Below are 24,544 nucleotides of genomic sequence, written 5' to 3'. Positions count from 1 at the left end.
CCCGTGGTAGTCACAGTCACAGTCAGCACGTCGGCCCCGGGGAGGGACAGGGGAGGGGCAGGGAGGGGTGCCCGAGAAAGGAGAAAGCGAAGTGCGGCGTTCCTCCGACAGAGAGCGCGCCGACCGCCACGCCACTGTGAAGGCGAGGCCCACTAGGCGAGCCTCATGCTCCTCATGGCGTCGACGGGCATCCCACCGGGCACCACGACCACCGGCAAGCAGAATCCATGGCCTCTCAGTGTGTCATCACTGTCTCTCTCACGCCGCAGCCGAGCGCCCCAGGAGTGCGAGAGAGAGACAGCGGCAACCGGCGCGCCGGCGGGGCAGGCAAGCCATCCGGCACGCAAGTTGGTTGGGCTGCCTGCCTGCCAGGCGCGCAGCGTGGACAAGGAGAAGCGATTGAAATAACGCGAAGTCGAATCAGATAAGTCCTCTCGAAGTTTATTCCTGTCTTTCGAATAGCAATTTGAGAACTGGAGGGGAGAATTGTGCAAAAATTACATCTGGCCTGATAAAAATTCTTACAAGGTATGACATGCTCCAACAGAAGAGGCACAGATGACCTCAATAAAAGGATGTCGTTTGAAATTGTGAAACACGAAATTGAGAAACCTAAAAAGTAAATCCTTGTTCTTGCTAATACTCAATTTTTATCAAGACAACCAGTTCGTAACTACTGTTTCACCACCCCTATAACTTGCCATCACCTACAAAGTGTATCACATTCGTATCACCTAACATTTAACTAACACTTTCTAACAAACAAGTCTCATCCACATATCAGACATCTATCACTCTTTAGAAAAATAGAAATGGAATACATTATGTACAAGGATGGATTATCTAGTATACAGAAAATTTAAAACCTTTTAAATTTGTGGAAAAAAAAAGATAAAAGAGTAGCTTTGATTTTAAAACACATAACAGCAATAAACTAAAAGAAGTTAATTACTAGTACAAATCTTAAATTTGAAGTGTATCTCCTAAGAACAAAATATGTGGTTTACTTCATGGAGTATATAAAATGAAACCCAGCAATTGGAGACTATCTGAGAGACTACATAATAAGGTACATGAAATTGATTTAAAGTACAAAAGCAAACAGAAATAATAATCAGTATCTCATTGAAGATAGCCATAAAAAAATGTGCACTCCATCCCAAATAAGTCCACTGAAACTCGAATTTACATCAGCAATATTGATCAGTCAGCAATGATTCGATACAAAGCAATAAAATGAAACACCAAAGGCAAATACACATAGACTTGTTACTGTCAAAATAAAAAAAAGAAACATTATTTTAAAAACATGATTCCAAGTGATTTGGTACAATATCACAGTAAGATGAAGATCTATAGAATGAAACCACACAACTATAATAATTTTTTGACGATGTAAATCATTTTGCAATAAGCGCAGAAGAATTCATTGTGCTGTGCACAGCTTTGCTTTGAGAAAATTAAACAAGCAGACACTGCAGACACTAAGACAATTTCTTTTTATTCTTAGACTACATAATTGAAGTCCAAGAGTAAGAATTGGATTAGGCACACTGCCCAGTTACAGATGGAAATGAACACAGAACATACAATGATGCACACATACAAATAGGAGCTCTCCAAAAGTGAATAATAAATAATTATAAGAATTGGATTAACATGAAATCATAAGACCTGTTTTTCTGTAATTATCACGTAGTAAATCAATAACATATGCAGGATAAAACATGCATTTTGGATGCAGTTTTAGATAAGATTATTCAAACAACCCATTAGCAGGAACTACATTTTGGGATGGTTGAGCACTTGCAGACACAGCTTCCACTGTAGCAACAGTTGTGCTTCCACTTGCAGTCGGTTCTTTGTCTGGACCCTGTCCTCCGTTGATAAGTCGTTGCCTTTCACGGAACATGCTCACACGAAGGTTTCGTAGTTGATGCTGACTTACAAGCTTCAAAACAGCAAACACTGAGAGACCAACCCAGCAGGTCCATGATGCCCAAGCACCAAACTGAAACAGACAATCAAGACAATCAGACAATCAGTCACAGTCCAAGCCACACACAGCCTAAGGAAAACTCCTCTTACTTGAGCAGTTCCCAATTCAATGTGGAATCCAGATGTGTTAATGCCGTCCTTGTTATCAAATTGGTTGCCAGCAGCAACTTCACACCTGGGAAAATAGAGATGGTAAACATATTAATCTAAAAACTTTCAAGAATAAATGATAACGTAGGGAATGCCAAACCCAAACTTACGATGGAAATCTTTGAGTCATGTTTTGGCACCAAACTGTGAAGCCCAGGGTGATAAGTAATGCTGTTACAAGACACATGGCACAAAGCGAAAGACTGCCCACAACATCAGTGAATGCGGACAGAAACGAGCTGAAACAGATTTACAAATAATGTAACTTAAAAACACCTACGTCAATACCTCACATTAATCTGATATAGAAGAATGTGTTCTTAATATGACAACATTCTAAAATTGAGTTTAAAAATAAGAGTCGCTTACCTGTCTGTGCCTTTGTACAGGTACATTGACATTCGATAAATTTGAATGGCTGATGCAAGGAATAATATGACACCAACAAAAATAGTGTAGTTGCAGTAAGCTTGAGATGCCCAGTTTACAACGAACTGGCCGTCAGATTCTTGCCATTCTCCAGTTGAGAAAAGCAAGCAGTGACCCCTGGAGAATGAGATAACATTAGATGGTAGAATGTTTATTTCATCAATGCTAATTTACTCACTCTGGAGAAATACTTACAGAAACTCGTCTTGATGAAAACTCATTGGTACAGTGATGCACAGAGACAAGATAAGGGCTATGACATAGCCTGCCACTTGGCTAAGAAGCAGTACATTTGACAGAGCCATGATCTCTGGAAACAAAAGAAAGATGTGGTTAAAATTAAGGTGACCTTAGGATATTTTCAGGAGAAAGAAAACGACAACAATTGTTAGATGTAACATATTTTCAAATAAATGTAAACAAACGTAATGATGCGACCATAACCCCTTAGCTAAAGAACGCAAAATCGTTGTCTTCAATCAGACACACATGTTGATATGAAATTCCAAAAGCTAATGCGATTTTAGCATAGAAATGTCAAAAACTCAGTCCAACTCGGTAGATAAACAAGGAAAAGTTGAGGTTTTTGGAGGTTAACCTATGGAATAACAAAGGCCTTACAGACTTGTTTATTTCCTAGATCAGTTACCTGATTGAAAAGTGAAAATAAACACGGTGGGTGGGCCTATTCAGTTCGACGAATTTAAAGGCACGTGAATATTGAAGGTCACCAATACGTCTGCTTTGAAATTTAACAAGTCCCTCCCACAACATCAAAACAATCAATGAGTCACTAGAGGAAGCCTATGTTTCCGGCCAGGCCTATAATGAAAACAGAGACAACACAGGGCATGGTACGTACCGCGAAAAGGTATCGAATGCTGAGATTAAACGACCTCTGTACTATCAGCAGGAAATGTACCAAATGTTCTTGACAAAGAAACCCATCATCGTCAGGCAGAAAACTCTCCGTCCGATGCGACGACGAAGCGACCTCAATTTCTCATACCATGCTGCTTGCCTATACAGGACTTTCTCATACTGCCTTTTCGGACGTAGCCGCGCGGCAGATGCAAACTCAGTCAAAGGACTTTCCGGAACAATTATATTTTGACAGAAACTAGAGCCGAAACCACAAGACCACATAAACGAGTAGCAACTTACCAGAAGATTTCGTCACCGTTCAGTCTCATAGATGATGAAAGTTTCTCATTGAGACGCGGTTGGCTTTTAAATACTTGAAGCCAGACCGCGCGCACTTTTTGGCTCAATCTGAGAACAAGGTTCGAGCAGAAGGGATTCATCGTCCGACATGGGCTGACGCTCCGCAGTGCTCCGCAGTGCTCCGCAGCCGCCGGGACGCGCGGAGTATCGCCGCAGTGCGGGGCGGCCGGCCAGGCCCGCTAGATGGCGCTGGGCAGGGGGTGGGCACGATGGGGACGGGGGTGGCAGACAGCGTCGCGCCAGACTAGAGCGAGCCAGCGCGCCAGCGCGCCAACGGGCCATCATCCCCCCCACCCTGGCCTTCCCCAAGGCAGCGCGCCCGGTGCCCCGCGGCGGGCACAGACGTGCCCCACGCCTCCACCCGCGCGGAGCTCTCCTGCATCGGGGTGGCTGCCCCGCCTGGCTGCCCTGCCCGCCGTGATACGTGCACCATCTCGATCTCGGCTCTGCTTGTCCTCCTCCGCGATCGCGTGCGCGAACCGAGGCCGCCGTCGTCGCGCCGCCAGTCCGCGAGGACGTCCGCGTCCGCCGCCGCGCCGCCGCGCCGCCCGGCAACAAGTAGACCGCGTGGCGACGCGCGACCGCGTGCGTCCCGCAGCGTGCAGCCGGTGCAGCGCGCAGCCTGCAGCGAGCCCCCCGACCAGGCCGCACCGCCGCGCCGCGCGGACTTTGCCGCCCCGCCGGCCCAGTGCAAAGACCGCCAACGCCAAGGCGGCTCTGGCACGGCGGCACGGCCACTGCGATGAGTAAGGCCCGCAGTGAGCCGCCCGGTCTCGACTGTCTTGACACTTCCGTCGCGCGTCCTGCGCGTCCTGCGCGTCGCCCTCGCGGCCCTGCTCGCCCCGCGTCCGCGAAACCCTGCTGCTTCCTGGGCCTCTCCGGCAGCCGGCAGTAAGGTAAGTACACTGGGTACGGCAGCAGCCACGGCCGCCATCGCGATGGCTTGACGCGGAGTCCACTCGGGCCTCGAGGTTCTCGCGCCAAAACGCGCCTCTGCGAGTAGGCAACTCTAGCTGAAGCACCCACTGTGCCCCCTCCCCCCCCCCCCAACTCGGCCCTGGATCCGCGCCTGATCGGGGTGCGGCTGAGAGGGAGCGCTCGCTGGAGAGCTCCGGGGCAGGCTTTTAGGTCGACCCTCTACAGCGAGCCCTAGGGGTCGAACTTTTAGGGCGGACCCTTTGGGGTGAATCTCGGTGGGTTCATTAGGGTAGGTCCTACAGGGCACGCCCTTGGGAGCGGACCTCCACAGGGCAAGTATTCCGCGGGAATGTCGCAGGTGGACCCCACAGGGTCATGCGAGGGAAAACACTTAAGACCTGGAGCTCCACTCCAGTGGAAAGTCTTTAACATAAAGTTCATTTTTTTGTCGCAGGCCTTCGAGGCTTTCAAGAGTAGAAGTGGGTTCATCCACTCTTTAGAGCAGACCGCGGCAAGAGCCGGAGCTGGGATACGGTGTCGGCCAGAGCGTCTCGAGGGAGAGGTGCGTCCCGCGCGGTCCCGCGCAAACCAGAGCAAACTTAGCCCGCCAGGCCGCCGCTCTGACAGCTAGGTGACACTGATGGCTTCACCTGGGCCGTTCCGCCGCCCCGCCGTCCCGACCGGGGCAAGCCGGGCACGGCCAGCTTCAGCTCCATGGCTCTTATCCTGGCCTCGCGGTCATGCCTTGAAAAGACTGGCTCGCGAGCGAGGCGGCGCTCTCTTCCATAAGTCACCAATTCGCCCCTCCCCACCCCCTCCCCTTCCGGAGCCTGGCTGCCGCAGGCTGCACTCTCCGCGGCGCCTTTTTTGCCCTCCCCCGGCGGCTGGAGACAATGTAGAGCGTCGCGGCGGTGGCCAGGTTGCCACAAAACCACAGAGCGCGCCGCCGCCGCCCCGCCCCCCTCCTCGCCCTGCCGCCCTTCGTGTTAATTGACGCTTTGAAACGAGCGGCATTTTATTTTGCCGCCTCTATTTTTCGCGCGCCGCCCGAGCCTTGCGGGTGGAAAGGGGGGCGGCGCCTGAGCAGTCCGGGGTAGGCAACCCGCCGGGCCGTCCTGGCTCGTCCTGGCTCGTCCTGGCTCGTCCTCCCGGCCCCCTTGACTCCTCACGGTGCGTGACCGTAATAGAGCACGCGGCCAAACAACGCCCCGAGAGGAGTGCAAATCCCATGCGCCGTGAGGGGCGTGGAGGGGCAGGGCGTGGAGGGCCTGAAGGAGGGCGGGCAGCAGTGGGGCGCGGCGTGGGGCACGCCACGCCCGGGCACGCCATGGCGGTGTTCTAGAGGCGCCCTGCCTTCTGCTGATGGGGGATTCAGCAGGCTCAGGGCCTCGTAGGTGCCGTGAGTAGTACTCCATGAAGTGCAAGGCAATCCAACGGCCGTGGCGCTGGCGTGGCGCCGCCATAAGAGCAGGGGGAGGACAAAATCCCGAACAAGTAGTGAGTCCCTGGCATTATGGCCGCCCGATTGTCTGATTGTGAGGCGCGTTTCTTCCACGCTACCGGAAGTGGTTTGCACGCCTCGGCACGCCGGAACGAGCAGGCCGGGCCAAGCCGGGCCAAGCGAGGGCCAGGGGGCAGCACCTCCACGGCCTGCACGGCCTCCACGGCCTCGCCGGCACGCAGCCTGGAGGAGCTCGCGATACACCCGCAAACAAGACTTGTTTCATGGACTTTATCCAAGTTCCCAAAAGTCTACATTAATGTTGATTCAAGTCTATTCAATTTTTTTCCGGACCAGGTCCAACGACTTCCTCAAAATTCGCTTCATAGTTCATGAGCCTGATAATGCTTCATGACTTTCCTTTCTCTTCTGGTGGCGAGGAGTTTCTTGCCATTCAGTTCGCACAGCCAGACGGACGCCCCTTATATATTGTCATATTTTTCGGGTGGCGTGACGTGTATTGACAGGCTCCGTTTTCTCTCTTCCAATAACAGAAGCAACGTCTTTGTGCGGCTTGCGGTCCGAGGCGAGGGCCGTCGGGCTGGCGTCGCACAGTGGGCCAGAAGACCGGTGGAGGCGCGGTCAAAATCCCGGACGCGTTTTGAGCTCCGGAGTCGCTAAATGGGACTCGAACCGAACGTGTGACCCCACCAATGGATTGCTCCCCGAACGAGGAATCCATTGATGGGGTCACATGTTCGGTTCGAGTCCCATTTAGAGACTCTACAGCTAGAGTTTTGGCCGCCTCCACCGGTCTTCGGGCCCACTGCGCGTCGGGCCGTCCAAAGGAGCGGCGGCGGTATTGGCTCGCGAGAGCGAATTATCGAGGGGGTCCACTTTGGTCCACTCGGCGGACACCAGCGCTCCGGCGGGGCGAACTTGACTGCCATTGTGGGTTGAAGTGCGCCGGGAACGGGATTACTCCGGTTCAACTGGAAGGGCCCTCCTTGAGTCATTCGAGATGTTAACTGTTTGCCCCCCGGTGGGAAGGTGGGGGGTTTCGGAGGGAGAGGCGGGGGACTTCTTGAGTCGCGGAGGGGAGGGGAGGCGGTCTTCACGTTTTTGTGGCGCGTCGCTCATCGCGCAATCTCGCGCCACTTTTAGGGTTGTGGGGATTTAAAAGTTACGCCGGCGCCAAGGACCTGACAATCACCCAACGGCCAAAGTGACGTGCGAGTGCTACTTGACACTTTTATTTATTTCTAACCTTCCCCGCGCATCCTGGGGAAGGGTGGCGCTCACCGCGAGGCTCACCGCACACACCACATGCCAAGCAGACAGGTCTCGAGAGTCGTTGTCGTCGCTCCGTCGCACTCATGGGGCGTTCCGGTATGGTGCGAGAGAGACAGCGGCGAAAGCGTTTCTCGGAATCAGTCTGCAGCAGCAGCCCTCTTACTTCACTCTATCCGGAGGGGAGCTCCCGCGAACCGCGGTCCCGCATGCCGCGCCTCGCGACACGACGCGCGGAACGGGATTTCGGTCGCACGCCGTACAGTACCTCCCGCGGGGCAGTTCGTCAAGGGGGCCGCCGCGCCGCCGCGCAGCGGGGCTCTTCTCTTTTACGGCCAACGGGGAGGCGGCACCGCGGCACCCGGGACCAGGGTGTTTGGGTGTGCCGCGGAAGCACGCGGTCGCGCGCGCGCGCGTGTGTGTGTGTGTGTGTACGCTCGTGGAATCTGTGGTGCTCGCCAAACTGGCTCAAAGTTACCGTTCGCAAACCACGCGACCAATCAAAAGGGGTGGGGACGGTGGGCGGGGCGGGGCTGCGTGTTTCGGCCCACGCGTGATGACCTTGGCTGCTTATGAATGGCTTGGATGATTAGTCAGATCCCACAAAAGGGGATGGAGGGACGGCGGGAGGTGGGGCGGCCGTCGAAGTCCAGAGCCTCGAAACCGTTACGTGGCTCGCGGCGGGGTAGCGCACTGGCTTCCCCCGCCTGACCCCGCGTGACGTAATGACCTGTCACGTGACTTGTCACGACGCGACCTGTGGCACGAGTGACGCGCAGCCCCCAGACGAGACGACGGCGTCTTCTGAATCATTCACCCCGCGCCACATATCCATGCATATCATAGCCACGTCTGCGTAGTCCGCGAAAGACGCGGGAATCGAAATCCACTCGACTTTGTCGCGATATATCGAACTGTCTCGCCGCACGCACGTCCCATTCGCGACATGAATTTGAACGCTTTTGCGCAGTTTGTGCACGATAAACGAAAATCCGATTCCGAGTTACCCTGAAGTGTCCATTTCTGGTTTTCGAAGAGATTGCTCCCATTTGGCGCGCGAAATCCACCTTTCGCCGAGTTGGACCTCCTTCCGAGCCGCGCGCTCGGAAACCGAGTCAACGGTTTGAGAACAAACAAGCGGTGGCAGTGGCGCGACACGGCGCGACGCGCGCTCGGACGTGTGTATTTATGTTTTGAGAAGTGTTTCGTGAGTGACTCGCGGGTGTTGCGTGACATTGCTTCGCTGTGCTGTGAAGTGTCTTTCGTGGTGTGCCTGGAGCTACACGTCATGTCTATTTTGTATCCATCTGTAGTCAGTAGGTGAGTGAAATTCAGCCGTCGACCGAAACATAACCTCTACTCCCAGACGCCGCCAGCGCCGCGACGGGTAGTTTATTGATTCTTACTTTTAAACCGTGATAGCTAGAGGGGTGTAGTAAGCGAGCCGATTGTAGTTCGAACCGAGATCTACAATCGACTCGCTTACTATACCCATTTAATTTCAACGGTTTAGCAGCTTTGGCCAAAATACCGTTCCGTGCGGCGGCGAGCCGCCGGGCTGCGTCTGCCGCTGGTCGCTTACGGCCGAGTGACGCTGACCAGAAACCGGCAAATCTCGAAAACAGAATCTGTCCTTTCTGACTGTGTAGGCGAAAAAAGATACAAAATACAACAATTCCACGAACGGAGCTCTTAAGATGTCGCACACAGACATTTCTATCCCAGTATGGACACAGAGGTGTGCGTCCTACCTTGTCTCGGGCCCTATGCCGGCGCCCCGCCCCACCCCGCCCCACCCCACCTCACCCCACCCCACCCCACCCCGCATGCCTCGGCGTGTGTTGCGCCGTTATGTGAACACACCGGCCGGTCTCGGGATCTATTTTCCTTCCCACCTTTCCCTCCTCTCGTCGCCATTGAAGCGCACCTTCTCTGCGTCCCTACATCTTCTCTCTCTCTCTGCCGCGCGCACTCCCACACAAACAAACAAACGCACCCCTGGCGCCCTGGCGCCCTGCCCCGGGGCCAGCCGGGCCCTCCTGGGCCCGCCTCTGCGAGGGCGGCGTGAAGGTGAAGCGGGGGCGGGGGTTATCCGGGACCAATACAGCCGGAAGACGACGAACTGAAGGGACTGAAGGCACAGGCACAGGCCGGTAAGCTGCAGATCTGCTTGTCAGCATCTCCAGCTCGGCTTATACCCAAGTCGGTGCTGTGCACAGCCGGGGCCGGGCCCCTCTCCCTAGGTGCGCCACGGCCCCTGCGCCCTCAGGCGAGGCTAGGCGAGGCTAGGCGAGGCCCCGACCTCGGCAGGCTCGCCCTCCTCCGGCCACGCAAGGCGCGGCAAGGCGCGGCAGGGCGTGCAGGCGCGGGGACTCCGCGGATGATCTATTAGTCCGCCGCTCGGCGGCATGCCTGCAATGCCTGCAGCAAAATGATTCCGAGAGTCGTCGCTCTGTCTCTCTCTCTCGCTCCTGTTCGGGGCGCCCCACGAGTGCGAGAGAGAGCGACTCTCGGTCTGCAGGAGCGACTGCCTACGTCAAACTCTCCTTCTCCTCGAGTGGGGCCTTGTCGGAGCGGTCCCCGCCGAAATGATCTCGCCGCTGCCGGGGATCGATCCCGCGACTCGCCGGTAAAAATGGCAACCAATGAAGACGGGCGAGGAACGCGAAGAGTCTATTTGAAGGGCGGCCTCGATTCGGCCATGGCGGCATGCCTCGCGGAGCCGCGGAGTGCGGCCACAATGGCGGCCCGCCACATCCCTATGGATGTGTGTCTGCCAGCCCCGCCAGCCCCGCCAGCCAGGCTGATGGATGCCTCCCTGGAGGGCCCGGCCCTGGCCCGGCCGGCCACACCGAGCAGCCGGCCCACAATGGGCCGCAACAATGGCCGCGAAACAAGCAAGGGCCAACAAAATCTCGGCGCGGCCCGCGCGGCACCGCGGGGACGCGACGCGTCAAGTAACCGTGGGCTTGAAGCACTCGATCCACTGATCACAGGTTCACGCGTCCCACCCCTTGGTCTGTTCCCCGCTGTGTGTGTGTGTGTGGGGGGGGGGGGCACCCAATGCGCGCGAAACACGTTACAGTGGCCAAACACACGCAATTATTATGAAAGCCGGCTTCGACAACACAGGGCAGCGGGGCGCGGCGCGCAACACACCACCACCAGCAGCCTGATTCCCGAACAGCGTTTCGTCGCTCCGTCTCTCTCGCACCCTTTGCGGTGCGTCAGTGCCCTTCGAGAGCGAGAGAGACAGAGCGACTGCAGTGCCAATGCGGCGGCGCGTCTTGCATTCGCGTCCACATTCACATTCAAATCGGGTGGGCAATAACGAGCCACGGACACGGCGGGGCCAGAGCGCTAGAGCACTGCTAGAGCAGGGCTCGTTACGACGCGGCAATTTCTCATCCCCGTGCGCAAACTGGCGGGAACTGGCGGGAACGCGAGCCAGCGGCGCACAGTGGGCCAGAGGACCGGTGGAGCGACTAAAACTCTAGACGCGTTTTGAGCTCCAGAGTCGCTCAATGGGACTCGAATCGAACGTGTGACCCCACCAATGGATTCCTCGTTCGGAGAGCAATCCATTGGTGGGGTCACACGTTCGGTTCGAGGCCCATTTATCGGCTCTGGAGCTCAAAACGCGTCTAGAGTTTTGGCCGCTCCACCGGTCTTCTGGCCCACTGTGCGGCGCGGCGTGGCGCGGCGGCGTACCGCCCGCGGGGTCGCTGCGGCTGCTGCTTGCTCTCGCACGCCGGCATTATCGTGCTATTGGCGCCAATGCCCTCCGACTTTTGTCAATATTGCAATATTAATATGGTTTTGAATGCGCCACATTGTAGGCACACCTAGTGCGGCGGCACCGCCACTGTTTCGGCCGTCGGTCCGTCGTCCCCGTCGGCCCCCGCACTACTACTTCGCATACATAATGCCAGATTACAATTTGAATAACATTCTGGCGGCCGGCGTGGCTGCGTGGCTGCGGCCGCACGGCTGTGGCCGTGTGGCTCGCCGTGTGGCTCGCCGTGTGGCGTCCCGCCCGTTGGAGCCTATTGACTGCTAAAACAGTAACACCGTAATGAAAGCCGACCAGGCCGCCGTTTTCGCTACGCCGTGCGGTGCAGCTGTGCCGCCAGTGACAATGGGAACGAGGAACCGGGAACGAAGAAGATGAACGAGAGACGAGGAACGGGGAACTAGGAACGAGGAACGCCCATACTTCAACCGCGTTCCGCAGTTCGAACTTGCGTCCCGCGCGCCGTCCGAGTATCTCCACCCCAATCAGGTCTAATACATGATAATAAATTAGAAAGTTTTTGCGTCGTTTGCCTCGGCCGGTCCGCTTGGATCTGCGTCTCTCTCTCTCTCTCTCTCTCTCTCTCTCTCTCTCTCTCTCTCTCTCTCTCTCTCTCTCTCTCTCTCTCGCTCGCTCGTTTTGCCTCGGCCGTTCCGCGTAGCGTCCGTCTCTTTCTCTCCCGCGAACGGCGCATGAAATCTCTGAGGCGAGCAAACTACTGCAAAACAAGCAGACGACGCGGGCCACATTGAAACACGCTCTTACTTCGTTAGCTAACTTTCCCGGCATCTTTTGTTGTTGCTGTCCTTGTTCCGGACGGCTCTCGAATCGAGAGTCTCGATGCCGAAAATTGTCGCTATCCACGCAGCGGGCCTCCCCTCGCCCGGAGGAAGCACTATTTCCCGGCTTAGATTGGACGCAGCGGTCGGCAAAAATCTGGCCGCACTACGATGTCTTGGCATTTGTCGTCGTTTTCACCGGTTTTCACCAACTTTGCGGTGCGGTGGTCCGTGGAGCATTCGTTTGTCTGTTCCTCCTCATTCGTTGGTTTGTTGGCGCGTTCATTCATCATGCATTCATCAGGCGGCCTGCGCTGCCGCGCGCCGTCCGTCCGGTCGTTGGCCTGCTCGTTACGCGGCCGGTACTCGCGCGAGTGGAGGGCACACCGTAATGGCGGATCTTTTCACCGCCGTATGTAATGACTGGACTCGCGGGGGGATGGGGTGGGGGTGGGATACAGCGAATCCGCCAGAAAAGCAGCCAATACTTTGTTTCAATTGTCAGTTTTAGCACATGGACTCTGCTGGGGCTGGCTGACAGTGTAGGACACATTCTGAATCGATTCCCCGAAAAAAGGGGAGGGGCGCACCGATACATCGCGCTCCCTTCCTCGCACGGGGAGGACGCCCGGGGACGGGTCTGCAAGTCACAAGATTAATGGCGCGGTGTTGATGTAGGCCCGGGAAGGCGGGGCGGGCGGGGCGGGGCGGGGCGGGGCGGGGCGGGGCGGGGCGGGGCGGTCGGACGCCTTTCACAGCCGCCGCGGTGGCGAGCGCGCGAGCGCGGCCGCGAAGCCTGGCCCAACACCACTCAATTTAGCCCACTTAGGCCGCGCCTCGGTGCACCCAGCCACCCAGCCTCTCCCGCTGCCGCTGACCAGTAGGCCGATTCCGAGAGGCGTTTGCGTCGCTCCGTCTCTCTCGCACCCAAAGGGAACGCCCCGTTGGTGTGAGAGAGACAGAGCGACGCAAACGCCTCTCCCAGTCTGTCTGCAGGCCGTGCAGTGGGCAGGCTAGGAGCGGCGAAGCGCCCGCGGAGTCGCGGCTAGGCAACCCGAGGTCCGCGTCCGCGCGGCGGGTCGGCCTACCTCGACGGCGTCCTCCACGACGGCGACGTCGCGCGGACGCCAGAGAGGAATCCGGGGAGGGGAGGGGGCAGCGTTTGCACGGGCAGTTGGCTCCAAAAGGACACGGCGTGAGCCGGCGGGGTGTGTGTACACTGTACACGCACGAGACGGGAGGAGTCCGCGCAGACGAGACGAGCGCACACACTGTATTTGCGCAGCGACTCCGCAGCGCCGCCCTCTCCGTCTACCGCAGGCCGCACGCCGGGACGCGAACTTGTCGCAAAACGGCGTGCTGGTGACGCACGTTCGGCGGTTCGCAGGTACAAATGGCTTTCCCGCTTTAAGAATGATGGCCTCGACGTGCTCCCGGACGACTCCATCGTCCTTGCCGCCGCGGGGGGAGCTGTACTCGGCCGCTATGTAACCCTGCACCGCCCTGCACGGCAACACGGCCCGACGGCCAATCGCCCCAAGGAGCCCAAGGAGCACTTGAACCTGACCGCGCGCCGGGCCCCGTCTCTCACTTTGTCTTGTGTTGGTCCTTATTGAAAGCGGAGCGCGGAGCTCCTCGCAGGGCCGGGCTGACGCCGCACGCACGCAAGCGCGAGAGCGCCCCCCCTCCCCTCCCCCCTCCCCTCCCCCTCCCCCCCTCCCCTCCCCCCTCCCCTCCCCCCTCCCCTCCCCCCTCCCCAGGCCCTCCTCCACTTACGCCCCACTGTCTCTGTTCGTCTTAGCGGAATGCAGAGTTTGCGGATCGGGCGATTAGAACACAGTGGATGAGCTTGACAGCTTGACATGCCGAGGGGTGCCAGGGCAGAATCCCCCTTCCCTCACCGCAGTACCGAATGCTCCACCCCCAGCGGGTCCTTCTGCCGCCACCAGATACAACGCACAAAAGGACGGGCTTGGCCGCGGCCCCGCGCCGTCTTCTCGGCCGACGCTCTGTCTCTCTCCCGCCTCGATGGCATGACCAAAGAGTGCGAGGAAGACAGTGCTGTTTTTGGGAATGGGTTTGCGGGGCGGCTGCCTGTGGGTGCCGCACAGTGGGCCAGAAGACCAGTGGAGGCGGCCAAAACTCTAGACGCGTTTTGAGCTCCAGAGTCTCTAAATGGGCCTCGAACCGAACGTGTGACCCCACCAATGGATTGCTCTCCGAATGAGGAATCCATTGGTGGGGTCACACGTTCGGTTCGAGTCCTGCTTAGCGACTCTGGAGCCCAAAACGCGTCTAGAGTTTTGGCCGCCTCCACCGGTCTTCTGGCCCACTGTGTGCCGGCATCGAGGGCGGGGCGGTGCGGCTTTTGGAAGTACTTGGCCTGCATTGAGAGGGTTAGCGGCAGTTAGCGGGGCCCAGCGCACCGAATGCTTGGTGCCGTCACGCCACGCCACCGGGATGAGTCCCTCGCTAATGGCGGCCAGGCGACGCGCTGCTGTCTCTCTCGCACTCATGGGGCGCCCTGTAGGAGCAAGAGAGACAGAGCGACGAAAACGACTCTCGGAATCAGTCTGCTGCCCGACGGTGCTTGCTGCTTGGGACGAGACGAATAATCAAATTAGGCCGTGCGGTCCGTGGCCGGCTGGTCTGGGCCGCGTCGACAGACTGAGAGACCGACTCTCTCGTTTTCATGTGCCATCCCGTATAGGTGCGAGAGAGACAGAGCGACTCTCGGAATCAGTGCGCGGGGACGCCGTGGCGCCGTCGGGCAGCCGGCACCCGGACGCTGGGGCCCCACAGTGGGCCCGCTGGGAAGGGGATGCAAAGATCAAGGGAGCCGTGACAGCAGTACGTGCCGGAAGGATCGTCTCGCTGCTCTGTCTCCGTCGCACTCAGGCGTCGCCAAGGAGCGCGAGAGAGACAGAGCGAAGGAACGCCTCTTCGGAACCGCCCCGCTGGAAGCACGCCGACACAGGGCGGCGGAAACGCGTTGGAAACGCGCCCACGGCTGGTGCCTCCGCGGTGCCTCGGACAAACTCGGGACTGATTTCGCGCAGCGTGTCGTCGCTCTGTCTCTCTCGCACCGCATCACACCGCACCGCGAGTGCGAGAGAGACAGAGCGACGGGCAGTGCCTCGATACGTTCGGAGCCTGTTAGACGGGGCCATGTGGGCGCAAAGCCAGCCTTTGTTCTCTTGTGGCGGCGAGGCCGAGGCGAGGCCGACGACGAGGATCCTTACTTGCTTGTTTGCGTTCCAGATGCGGGACCCCTACCCGTACCGGGCGGGGCCGGGGCTGCCGGGGCCCAACCCCGCGCCGAGTATTCTCAGCCAGCTGACTCGCCACATCGTCAACTCCTCGCATGCCGCCAAGAGGCCTCCTCCATCGACCGTGCTGCGCGCCAGTACGCAGGCAACAGGTAAGCTGCGCTAGCTTCGCAGGCGCGTAGAACAGGGAGGGGGTACCCTTTGTACACCCTGCCAACGGGTGCTCACCGTCGGAACACCGTCCGTCGCAGGGCCGGTAACGTGACGAAGTGTTGCCGCGAGTCGTTACAAACTGCTTCGAGCAGCTGTTGGGGAAATTTCGTTTTCCTGCGACGCAGGCTCTCGTTTACGGGATATTGGAATATCGTTGAGCTGCAGACGCAGCTGCTGTTGTCATCCCTGGAGCCGGCTGCATGTGACACCGTGCCCAGGGCACACGGGGTCCTCGCACAGCGTCGCCCTGTCTCTCTCGCACTCATGGCGTGTCGCATGGGGTGCGAGAGAGACAGAGCGACGCTGTTCAGAGTCAGTGGAAGCTATCGGCCAGCCAGCTCCCGAGGCGAGCCTCTCTTCCTCTTGCTCGACAAGGGGCCACTCCATTCCCCCAGGGCGCGCGCCCCCAGCAGTGCATGTCGCTCTCGTGTCCGCAGCCATCGGGGGCGTGGTCGACTTCACCACCACCACGACGTCGGCCTGGGCACTGGGCTCGAGCTGGGACGGCAACTCCACCATCTGGTCGGTGCGGCCCGTCAACGACACGGCCAACCCGTTCGACGCCGAGGCCGAGCCCGACAACCGCAACAACTGGTGGGCGCTGCTCGCCCTCTTCCTGGTGGTGGCCACGGCGGCCGGCAACATCCTGGTGTGCCTCGCCATCACGTGGGAGCGCCGCCTGCAGAACGTCACCAACTACTTCCTCATGTCGCTGGCCATCACCGACCTCATGGTGGCCGTGCTCGTCATGCCCGTGGGCATCCTCACGCTCTTCAAGGGTGAGTTCCATTAGGACTGTTTGTTTTGAGGGGCCTGTCTGTCCGGGCCTGTCCGCCTGTTGCTCCGGCCTTCGCCACCGCCGCTCCGGATGACTGCAGCGCCGTCACGCGCCGCGTATTGACAGTGCCCGGCCCGGAATCGCCGCTCTTGGCCGCCCCACGCCCCCACAATGGAAGGTACGAGAAAGTTTGCCCGTCCAGCGCCAGCCGAGGGCGGAAGACAGAGACACACACGGAGGGGGCGAGATGAGTGAGGCGGGTCTGGCGGGGCTGGCAGCAGCAGCCGACAGCCCGCGCTGGCAGACGGGTCAAGGCGTCCCCTCCGGTGCCCTCCGGAGAGACTTTAATTCCCGCCCAGGAAGTGCAATATCCCCGAGGCAGCTTCGTCCAACCCGTCACTTCTCGCCCCTCTCGCGCCTCAAAGTGGCCTGGTGGCGGCGAGGGTCCGCCCTGCCGAGCCGAACCGCCGCACCGCCGCCCAGGTTAGCGGAACGAAGACGGACCCGAACCACAGGCCGCTGGCTTTCCGAGAGGGCTGTCTCTTCGCCGCCCGAGGAGCGGGCTCAACAGAGCTGTCGTCACTCCGTCTCTCTCGCACTCACAGAGCGTCCCGCCGCACAGTGGGCCAGAAGCCGGTGGAAGCGGCCAAAACTCTAGACGCGTTTTGAGCTCCAGAGTCGCTAAACGGGACTCGCACCGAACGTGTGACCCCACCAATGGATTGCTCTCCGAACGAGGAATCCATTGGTGGGGTCACACGCTCGATTCGAGTCCTGCTTAGCGACTCTGGTGCTCAAAACGCGTCTGGAGTTTTGGCCGCCTTCACCGGTCTTCTGGCCCACTGTGCGCCGGGCTGCGGGAAAGAGACACGGCGACGGAGCACATTTCTGAATCAGCCGTGGCCGTGGCTGGGCCCGCGCCGCAGACCGCACCCCGCCACCAACGACAAGCCCATTGGATGCAGAAGCGGCCGCGCCGAGCCGAGCCGCGCCGAGGGACCGACCGCACACTGGGGCCTCGCGCCGGGCGAGCCGGGCGCCAAAGAGGACGAAGTAGAGAGCCTCGGCGGAGCGGCGACGGCGCGGCAGCAGAGTCGCGTATGTGCCGCCGCCGCTTCGCCGCTGCGCCGCTGCGCCGCTTCAAGTGGAGTTCGTGTCTTGCTGCAATAACCTTTATTGCTGGTGGCAATTTGCCCGGCGAGCACGTCGAGTGCTACTCCGCACCGAGGCGGAGCGGGCAGGGCGGTGCGGGGCGGGAGCTGTCACAGAAAAGTACGGGAAGGTGGAGAGGGTGAAGTGTCATACTGCTGGCTGACGGCGGAGTCGGGAGCGGGAGACATCTCTTTACCCTCTCTGTCGTCCCGAACCGGACCGCTAGCCCGGGCGGCGGTGACGCGCTGCACCCAGTCATCCTCGTGGAGCTGGAGGAGCAGGCCCTAATCGTTAACTCCGTCGCGCCGCCCGGACCGCCCCCCACAGCCGCCTCATCATAACGCGACTGTGACACTAGCCGTCAGACTGGGGCGTGGCGGCGCGACGGGAAGGGTGGGGGGCCCTCAGGCTGTGGTGTGGTGGTCGGGGCGTCCACCGCGTTCCAGCAAAAAGGGGCCGTGCAGCCAGCCAGCCAGAGTCAGCCAGCCAGGCCTGGCGTGGCGCTTCGCGGCGTGCGGAGCACAGTGGGCCAGAGGCCGGTGGAGGCGGCCAAAACTCTAGACGCGTTTTGAGCTCCAGAGTCGCTAAATAGGACTCGAACCGAACATGTGACCCTACCAATGGATTCCTCGTTCGGAGAGCAATCCATTGGTGGGGTCGCACGTTCGGTTCGAGTCCCATTTAGCGACTCTGGACCTGAAAACGCGTCTAGAGTTTTGGCCGCCTCCACCGGCCTCTGGCCCACTGTGCGGAGGCCGGATCTAGGACCCAGGGCTTCCCTGGGGCTTGGGCGGCTGGGGCGGCTGGGCCTGCGAGGCCCGCTAGGCCTGCTGGGCCGCTGGGCGTGGACAGGCCCGGGGCACTAATCTCTGGAAACGAAGACGCCGCCCGGCGGCACGGCAGCCTGCTGGCACACTGGCAGCCAGCGTCCCTTTCCGGGACAATTCCCGTGTGGAACGAAAGTCTGTAAAGTTGTCGTAGTTTTGTCGTGATTCTCACGATGAATTAACATCAAATATACTTCGTAACTACGACGAAATAACGTCAAACTGAGCGTCAAACGCGTTTGGCGTTAAACAGCAGGTAAATTTGAAGTTTTTTTGTCGTTAAAGTGGTCCGTTTTACGTCAAAAAAACTTCAAAATGACGGTGGTCCATGGAGCAGCGAGCCAAAACAGAAGCCTACTCACCGAGTATCGAACCGAGACCCTAGCCCACCAACGCGTTGGAGGACAAGTGTCGGAGTTCGAAGCCGCTCGGCCAAAGCGACTTGTGGCGGTCGGAGTGCATCGACGCGAACTGCTTCGCCTCGCGCTTCCCGCTCTCGCATTTTGTCGCAGCAACTTAGAGCACTTGATCTAAGTAACGCTACCTGGTTCCTGGTTTTCCAAGGAACTCCCTGGAAATCCCTTTACCATACGTTTCATGGGGAACCAGGAACCGTTTTTACCGTGCTGGAATGTGTTATGTAACACCAGCTGATTCAAACCCCAAGTAGCGTTACTTAGATCAAGTGCTCTAAGTTGCTGCGACAAAATGCGAGAGCGGGAAGCGCGAGGCGAAGCAGTTCGCGTCGATGCACTCCGACCGCCACAAGTCGCTTTGGCCGAGCGGCTTCGAACTCCGACACTTATCCCCCAACGCGTTGGTGGGCTAGGGTCTCGGTTCGATACTCGGCGAGTAGGCTTCTGTTTTGGCTCGCTGCTCCATGGACCACCGTCATTTTGAAGTTTTTTTGACGTAAAACGGACCACTTTAACGACAAAAAAACTTCAAATTTACCTGCTGTTTAACGCCAAACGCGTTTGACGCTCAGTTTGACGTTATTTCGTCGTAGTTACGAAGTGTATTTGATGTTAATTCATCGTGAGAATCACGACAAAACTACGACAACTTTACAGACTTTCGTTCCACACGGGAACGTGCCCCCGGCCACCCCCGAGCGGCGCGGCCACGGCGGCGGCCAGGTACAACAAGCTTTCGCTTACTAATAACCCGTCGGGGAGCGCGGCGAGGAACCGCCACTTTGTCCCGTGGCGCGGGGCTCCGGGCGGCCGGGCGGCGTGGCAGGCATCATGATGGAGTCGAGGCGGGCGGAAAAAGCGTGGGAGGTCTAACCTAACCCAAGCGGCAAAACCCAAACTGGAGGGGAAAAGTTTTAAACTTGAGTTACTTCCCGTCTGTCGGTTATTTCCATTTCGGCGAGCTGCGCTGCGTCCCCCTCCCCCTCGCAACGTGTTTTCCGCTTCGAGTTGAGGAAGTGATGGCGACATGGTGACAAAATGATTGCCGCGTGTGGCTGCGGGGACTTGCGGGGGCGCGCTGCTTTCGCCAGTTTATGTTAAACGGATTTGCTGGAAGCTCACTAACGTGGCTCCACTCGCCGGCGTCGAAGGGGCGGTGGCCCCGCCCCCCCCCCCGCCCCGCCCCGCCCCGCCCCGCCCCCGCCCCCCGCCACGCCCCGCCCCGCCCCCCCGCCCCGCCCCCCCCGCCACGCCCCGCCACGCCCCCACGCCCCGCCACGCCCCACGCCCCGCCCCCCGCCCGCCCCGCCACGCCACGCTGCTCACACTGGATCCCTTCGTCTCATATAGGCCCACTTTTCATTAATGTTGAAGGAGGGAGGCTGGCGGTCTCTCTCTCTCTCTCTCTCTCTCTCTCTCTCTCTCTCTCTTCTCTCTCTCTCTACCTCACTCACTCACTCACTCGCTCACTCACTCTCTGTCTGTCCCCCTTTCTCTAACGTTCCCTGGCACCAGCATATGAAATATGCAAGGGGGAATGTTGGGGGTGGGGGTGGGGCGGGTGGCGGGTATGCAGCGCCTACTCCGTGGGTTATCTCGGAGGCCAACATGGACCCCCTCCTTTGACACGACACGCGACCTCCCGGGCAGCACTACTTTACCCGGAAAAATATTTATTCCTATTTTTTTCATACAAAAAAAAACGGAGGGCATAAAAAGATAGCGGTGAGTGTGTGCGGCCGTGTGTTTGAAGCGTCACCTGCCGTGTGGCCACAAGCAAACAGCAACAGAAAAAGAAAAAAAAAGACAAAGCCAGCCGTTAATGTTTCGAGTTCCTGCAAACACATCCCTCGCCATTTACGCCAAGTGGACATAATATAGAACGAGATGGAGATGCCGAGAGACTGTGGATGGGCGTGTCCGTGTGTGTGTGACGAGAATGGGGCTGTACTGCTTTGCCGGCCCGAATTATTCTGCTCGGAGAGAAATGACCATGCTTTCTTTCCTGGTTATACTCTGCGGCGTTGTGTTACATATGCAAGGCTACTCCATCGTGTCAGCAGTGGGGATGTCATGGGGTGTGTGTGTGTGGGGGGGGGGGGGAACCGCGGGACGTGATGAGCTATGAGCTGCCCAACACCTGTGGGAGTAACAATAGGTGGGGTAAAGAAAACATTTTAAAGGGATTCTCTTCGTTTTCATTATTGAAAATTTTCTGAGCAAAACAGGGCTAGTGTCCTTGATCCACGTAGTTTCTGATCCTGCTCGTGGCGGGGCGGGGGGGGGGGGCTGGGAAATGACGGCAGGGATTGCCTGTTTCAGCCAGGCTCCGCCAGGCCCTAGGCCAGGCCAATGTGCCCGGCCGCCAGGGAGCGCCAGGGAGCGCCTTACATGCAATTATGAAAGGCAAGGTTCGTCCCCCCTCATCACCCTTCCTTCTCTTTGTTCTCGAGGCGTGTTTGGGTGTGAGTGAGTGTGAGAGAGAGAGAGAGATACAGACTGTGTGTGAGACGAGATAGGCAGTGCTTGTGTGTGTGTGTGCGTGTGGCAACCCTTCACAGACACCCTTAATTAATGAAAGTGCATGCCGGGGCCATCGCTGCCGCAGCCTCGTGTATTGCCCTGCCAGCAAGGTCCAGAAGACTGCCCACTGTAGCCGTCGACTCGTTTTATTTGTTTTCGGCGTCATGGGAGGATTTGATGTTGGCGACCTTGGCTGCAGTGGCGAGGGAGGCCATCGCAGGGTTGCGCTCCCCCGGCCATAGCCGGATTCAGGACATTGAGGAAGGCGGGGCGGGGCGGGGCGGGGCGGGGCGGGGTGCACGGTGTAGGCGACGACGCCGGCTGGCCGCCCTCCCACGGCAGATTACCTGGCCGTCGTTACAGTCCCAACACTTTTGCCGGCTATATATATAGGCGCACTCTCGTCCTCGTCTGCGGCAGAAGTTGTCGAAAACCCTTCGGCGGGGCGCGGCAGGGCGAGGCAGGCTCGAACTGGGGCACCGGAAAACAAATAATGCCGAGACACGGTGCACGGTGTGGCCGCGGGGCCGCGGTGCGGGGGTGCAGTACTTGAGACTCCTCCAGGAAGGCACAGGGCCTTCCAGCCTTCCAGTGGAGCGGTCCCTGCCGCCCTGCCGCCCAGCAGCCGGGGGGAAACTTCTCCCACAAGAAAGTTGGCATTGGGTCCCAGCCCGCCAGGCCCGCCAGGCCCGCCAGGTTCTCCAAGCCCACGGTAACCTTCTAGTTGAAGCTGTGTGCCTTCCGTCCGGGCCGGCCTCGGCTCCGCGCGCTCTGCGCCCCGCGCTTCGCCTACCTCGGCACCACTTCAGTGCTCTCGAGTGCCTCCCACGTGGTGAAGTAGGCGGGCCGGCTCGGCAGCGCTCGGCCGCGCCACGCCGCCACGCCACTGCGGACTACGTGCGGCTTTGCCCTACACTCGCTTCCGGAAGATGAGTCATCTTCCGTCATCTTGTGCTAGCCGTGGCTGGGTCGCGCGCCCGCCCTTTTAGCTTTTCAGCCGTGGGACGGCGTGGGTTCCGCACCGCAAGCGCGCCAAAAGGGGAATTTCAGCGGCAGGAATGGGTTGCTTCAAATCAAGCTGTGCGTCCGTGTTGGGGATCGATGGTGGACCGCGACAAGCGAGACTTCGTGTGGGTCCCAGTTTATCGACCAGTCGATCCGTACGGCAAAACTCACGCCCTCCGTCCAACATTTTTTTTTCCGAAGGCGGGATCGGCTTTTTGGTTGACCGGAGCACCCTTTTTGGCCCGTCCCGTTTATTGTTTGTAAAAAAATGACGGAGGGACGGGCATATAGTATGATCCCTGCTGTGCGTCCGTCCGTCCGTTCGTCCGTTTGTCCGTTCGTCCGTCCGAGGACTTCCCGTGGTCCGATCTTGACCAAATTTGGTATGCAGCCTCCTTGGGTGACCCTATAAACCGCCCGGTGGCAGCAAATCCGATCCGAGCCCCGGGGGCGCTGCTGCAGGTGCATCATGGTCTTCATGGGGTCGAGGAGGATCTCGGCAACGGATGCAGCTAGAAGGGCATGTAGGGGTATTTTTGGAATCGGGGCGACGAGAAGAAACCAATGGTGCCAGTTTCGAGCGAATCGGAGAATTTCGGACCCGGGTTCAAATCCCAGCGGGGTATTTTTTGAACATTCTTTTTATTTGAGTTTTTGCATTGTTTCTGATGTTTTTGAGGGTGCTGATGACGAAAACTACATTTTTTTAAACCCCAGACTCAGGTTTAATTCCCGTCAGGGTCAAACATAGGCGAAATTTGTACGTTTCTTAATGTACGGGACGGGCCAAAGTTGCCGATGAATATCGCTACTTTTCCTGTTATTTTTCCATCGTCTGAGTTAACCGGATGGGGTCGGCCATGTAAATCTGGTGGCGCCCGAGCCATCAAGTGGCGTCTGGCAACGCAGCCCCGGCACGCTTCGCCGACAGACCTCCGCCTCTCTCGCACCCATTGAGGGCGCCTGCCGCGTGCGATAGAGACGAACACCATGTTTGGAACCCTGTGCGGTCCTCTGCGGCGCGCCCCAAGTGTGCTGTGGCCGCGCCGGCCGCGCCGACTCAGACGTCAACGAGTCCGGGCCGGCGGTGACTTTGAGACCCCCCCCCCCTCCGGACTTTGAGACCCCTTCCAGGGCCGTCGTCGCCTCGTCGAGCTCCACTGCCCTGCTCTGTGCTCTGCAATCTCCTTAGACCAGAAGTTACGCCTCGGCGGAGTCCCGCAGTCCCGCGCGAGAACTCCTCCACTGCAGGCGGCACGGCGCGCGGCTGGACTGCCTGCAGCCCTCAGCCCGGATTCGAAACGATGCCTGGTTTAAATTTAAAAGGAATCTCGTTAGATCCATTTCTTAGAATTTTGCTTTCACTGACGACAGTGGAATGTCGTGGTTACATGCTATCATGTTTTCTGAAATGATTACACGGAAAAAAAGGATTAGTTGTGACAACTGACATGTTAGTTGAAAAGCGTCCAAAGAAGATTTTAGTTTCCACGACTAAAAGTTTGCTGCTCGAACGAATTTATAAGTTGGAACGACTAAAAAACTACAGTTGGCTCAAGGATAAAGTTGATTGTGCCTACACTATGTTAGTTGTGAGGATTAACACGACCGTCACGGAAGAAAATAAACCACGCACAGAAAAAAAATCTGCGGCGGGAATCGAACTTAGGACCTGTCGCTTGTCAATCAGAGACGCTGCCCACTGCGCTGCGGACATTCTTAGGAGACCCGACTTTCGGGCGATCATTTAATCGTCGCTTGTCCTAGCATCGGTCAGTTTGCTGTATCAGCGTCATTGGTCATTCTCCCGCCATCAGCTCACCACAGCGCAGTGGATAGCCTCAGCAGCTCTCAGATCACAGATTCCGCGATCGATACCCGTTGAAGGTTTTTCTTATACGAAGCTTCTTTTCTCTCGTGACGCTCATGTTAGTCATCACAACTAACATAGTGTAGGCACAATCAACTTTATCCTTGAGCCAACTGTAGTTTTTTAGTCGTTCCAACTTATAAATTCGTTCGAGCAGCAAACTTTTAGTCGTGAAAACTAAAATCTTCTTTGGACGCTTTTCAACTAACATCCCTTACACAACCGAAATCATCCGAAACTGGCCGAGGACGCATCCAAAGCTGTCCGACTGGCCCAGGACAGTCCTTTTTCTGTCCGGGACTCGACTTTTCGAGTCCGAATCCGGGGACAGGCGAAGCGGACAGCCCGATTATTTGCCGAAGGCTGTCGGAGAGTCCGAATCTGTCCGACGGTCTGTCCGATACAGTCCGGATGCAGGGGTGACCACCGGAAAGCCTTGGGTTAGTGCCGGCCGGGATACACTCAATCT

At 58.1% G+C, this 24,544-nt stretch overlaps 2 protein-coding genes across 3 annotated transcripts in view; one reads left to right on the top strand and one right to left on the bottom strand.

The window, feature by feature from the left end:
• Positions 1-420: 420 nt before the first annotated feature.
• On the bottom strand, positions 421-3,599 carry LOC117643750 (transmembrane protein 179). 2 transcript variants are annotated; one of them, XM_034382824.1, is made up of 6 exons: positions 3,440-3,599; positions 2,773-2,887; positions 2,518-2,694; positions 2,259-2,387; positions 2,089-2,173; positions 421-2,011 (listed from the first exon to the last, which is right to left on the bottom strand). In XM_034382824.1, exons 2-6 carry the CDS (start codon positions 2,880-2,882, stop codon positions 1,757-1,759), a joined length of 756 nt encoding a protein of 251 aa, XP_034238715.1. In that variant the 5' UTR covers positions 2,883-2,887; positions 3,440-3,599; the 3' UTR covers positions 421-1,756. The 2 variants fall into 2 exon arrangements, with proteins under 2 accessions (XP_034238715.1, XP_034238716.1); XM_034382825.1 differs by lacking the exon at positions 3,440-3,599 and adding an exon at positions 3,227-3,381.
• Positions 3,600-8,425: 4,826 nt separating this feature from the next.
• The window catches only part of LOC117644020 (5-hydroxytryptamine receptor 2A), a 96,904-nt gene continuing 80,785 nt past the window's right edge, over positions 8,426-24,544 (top strand). Inside the window, exons 1-3 of the mRNA XM_034383207.1 lie at positions 8,426-8,770; positions 15,284-15,443; positions 15,942-16,283. Of these exons, the coding sequence (XP_034239098.1) occupies positions 15,284-15,443; positions 15,942-16,283 (502 nt within the window). The 5' untranslated portion in view covers positions 8,426-8,770. The remainder of the gene's footprint in view (positions 8,771-15,283; positions 15,444-15,941; positions 16,284-24,544) is intronic.

The sequence above is a fragment of the Thrips palmi genome, unplaced genomic scaffold (genome assembly GCF_012932325.1).
Source record: "Thrips palmi isolate BJ-2018 unplaced genomic scaffold, TpBJ-2018v1 HiC_scaffold_17, whole genome shotgun sequence".
In the NCBI taxonomy this organism is placed as follows: domain Eukaryota; kingdom Metazoa; phylum Arthropoda; class Insecta; order Thysanoptera; family Thripidae; genus Thrips; species Thrips palmi.
Note: the sequence above shows the minus strand (reverse complement) of the source record. Positions and strands in the feature narration are given on the sequence as shown.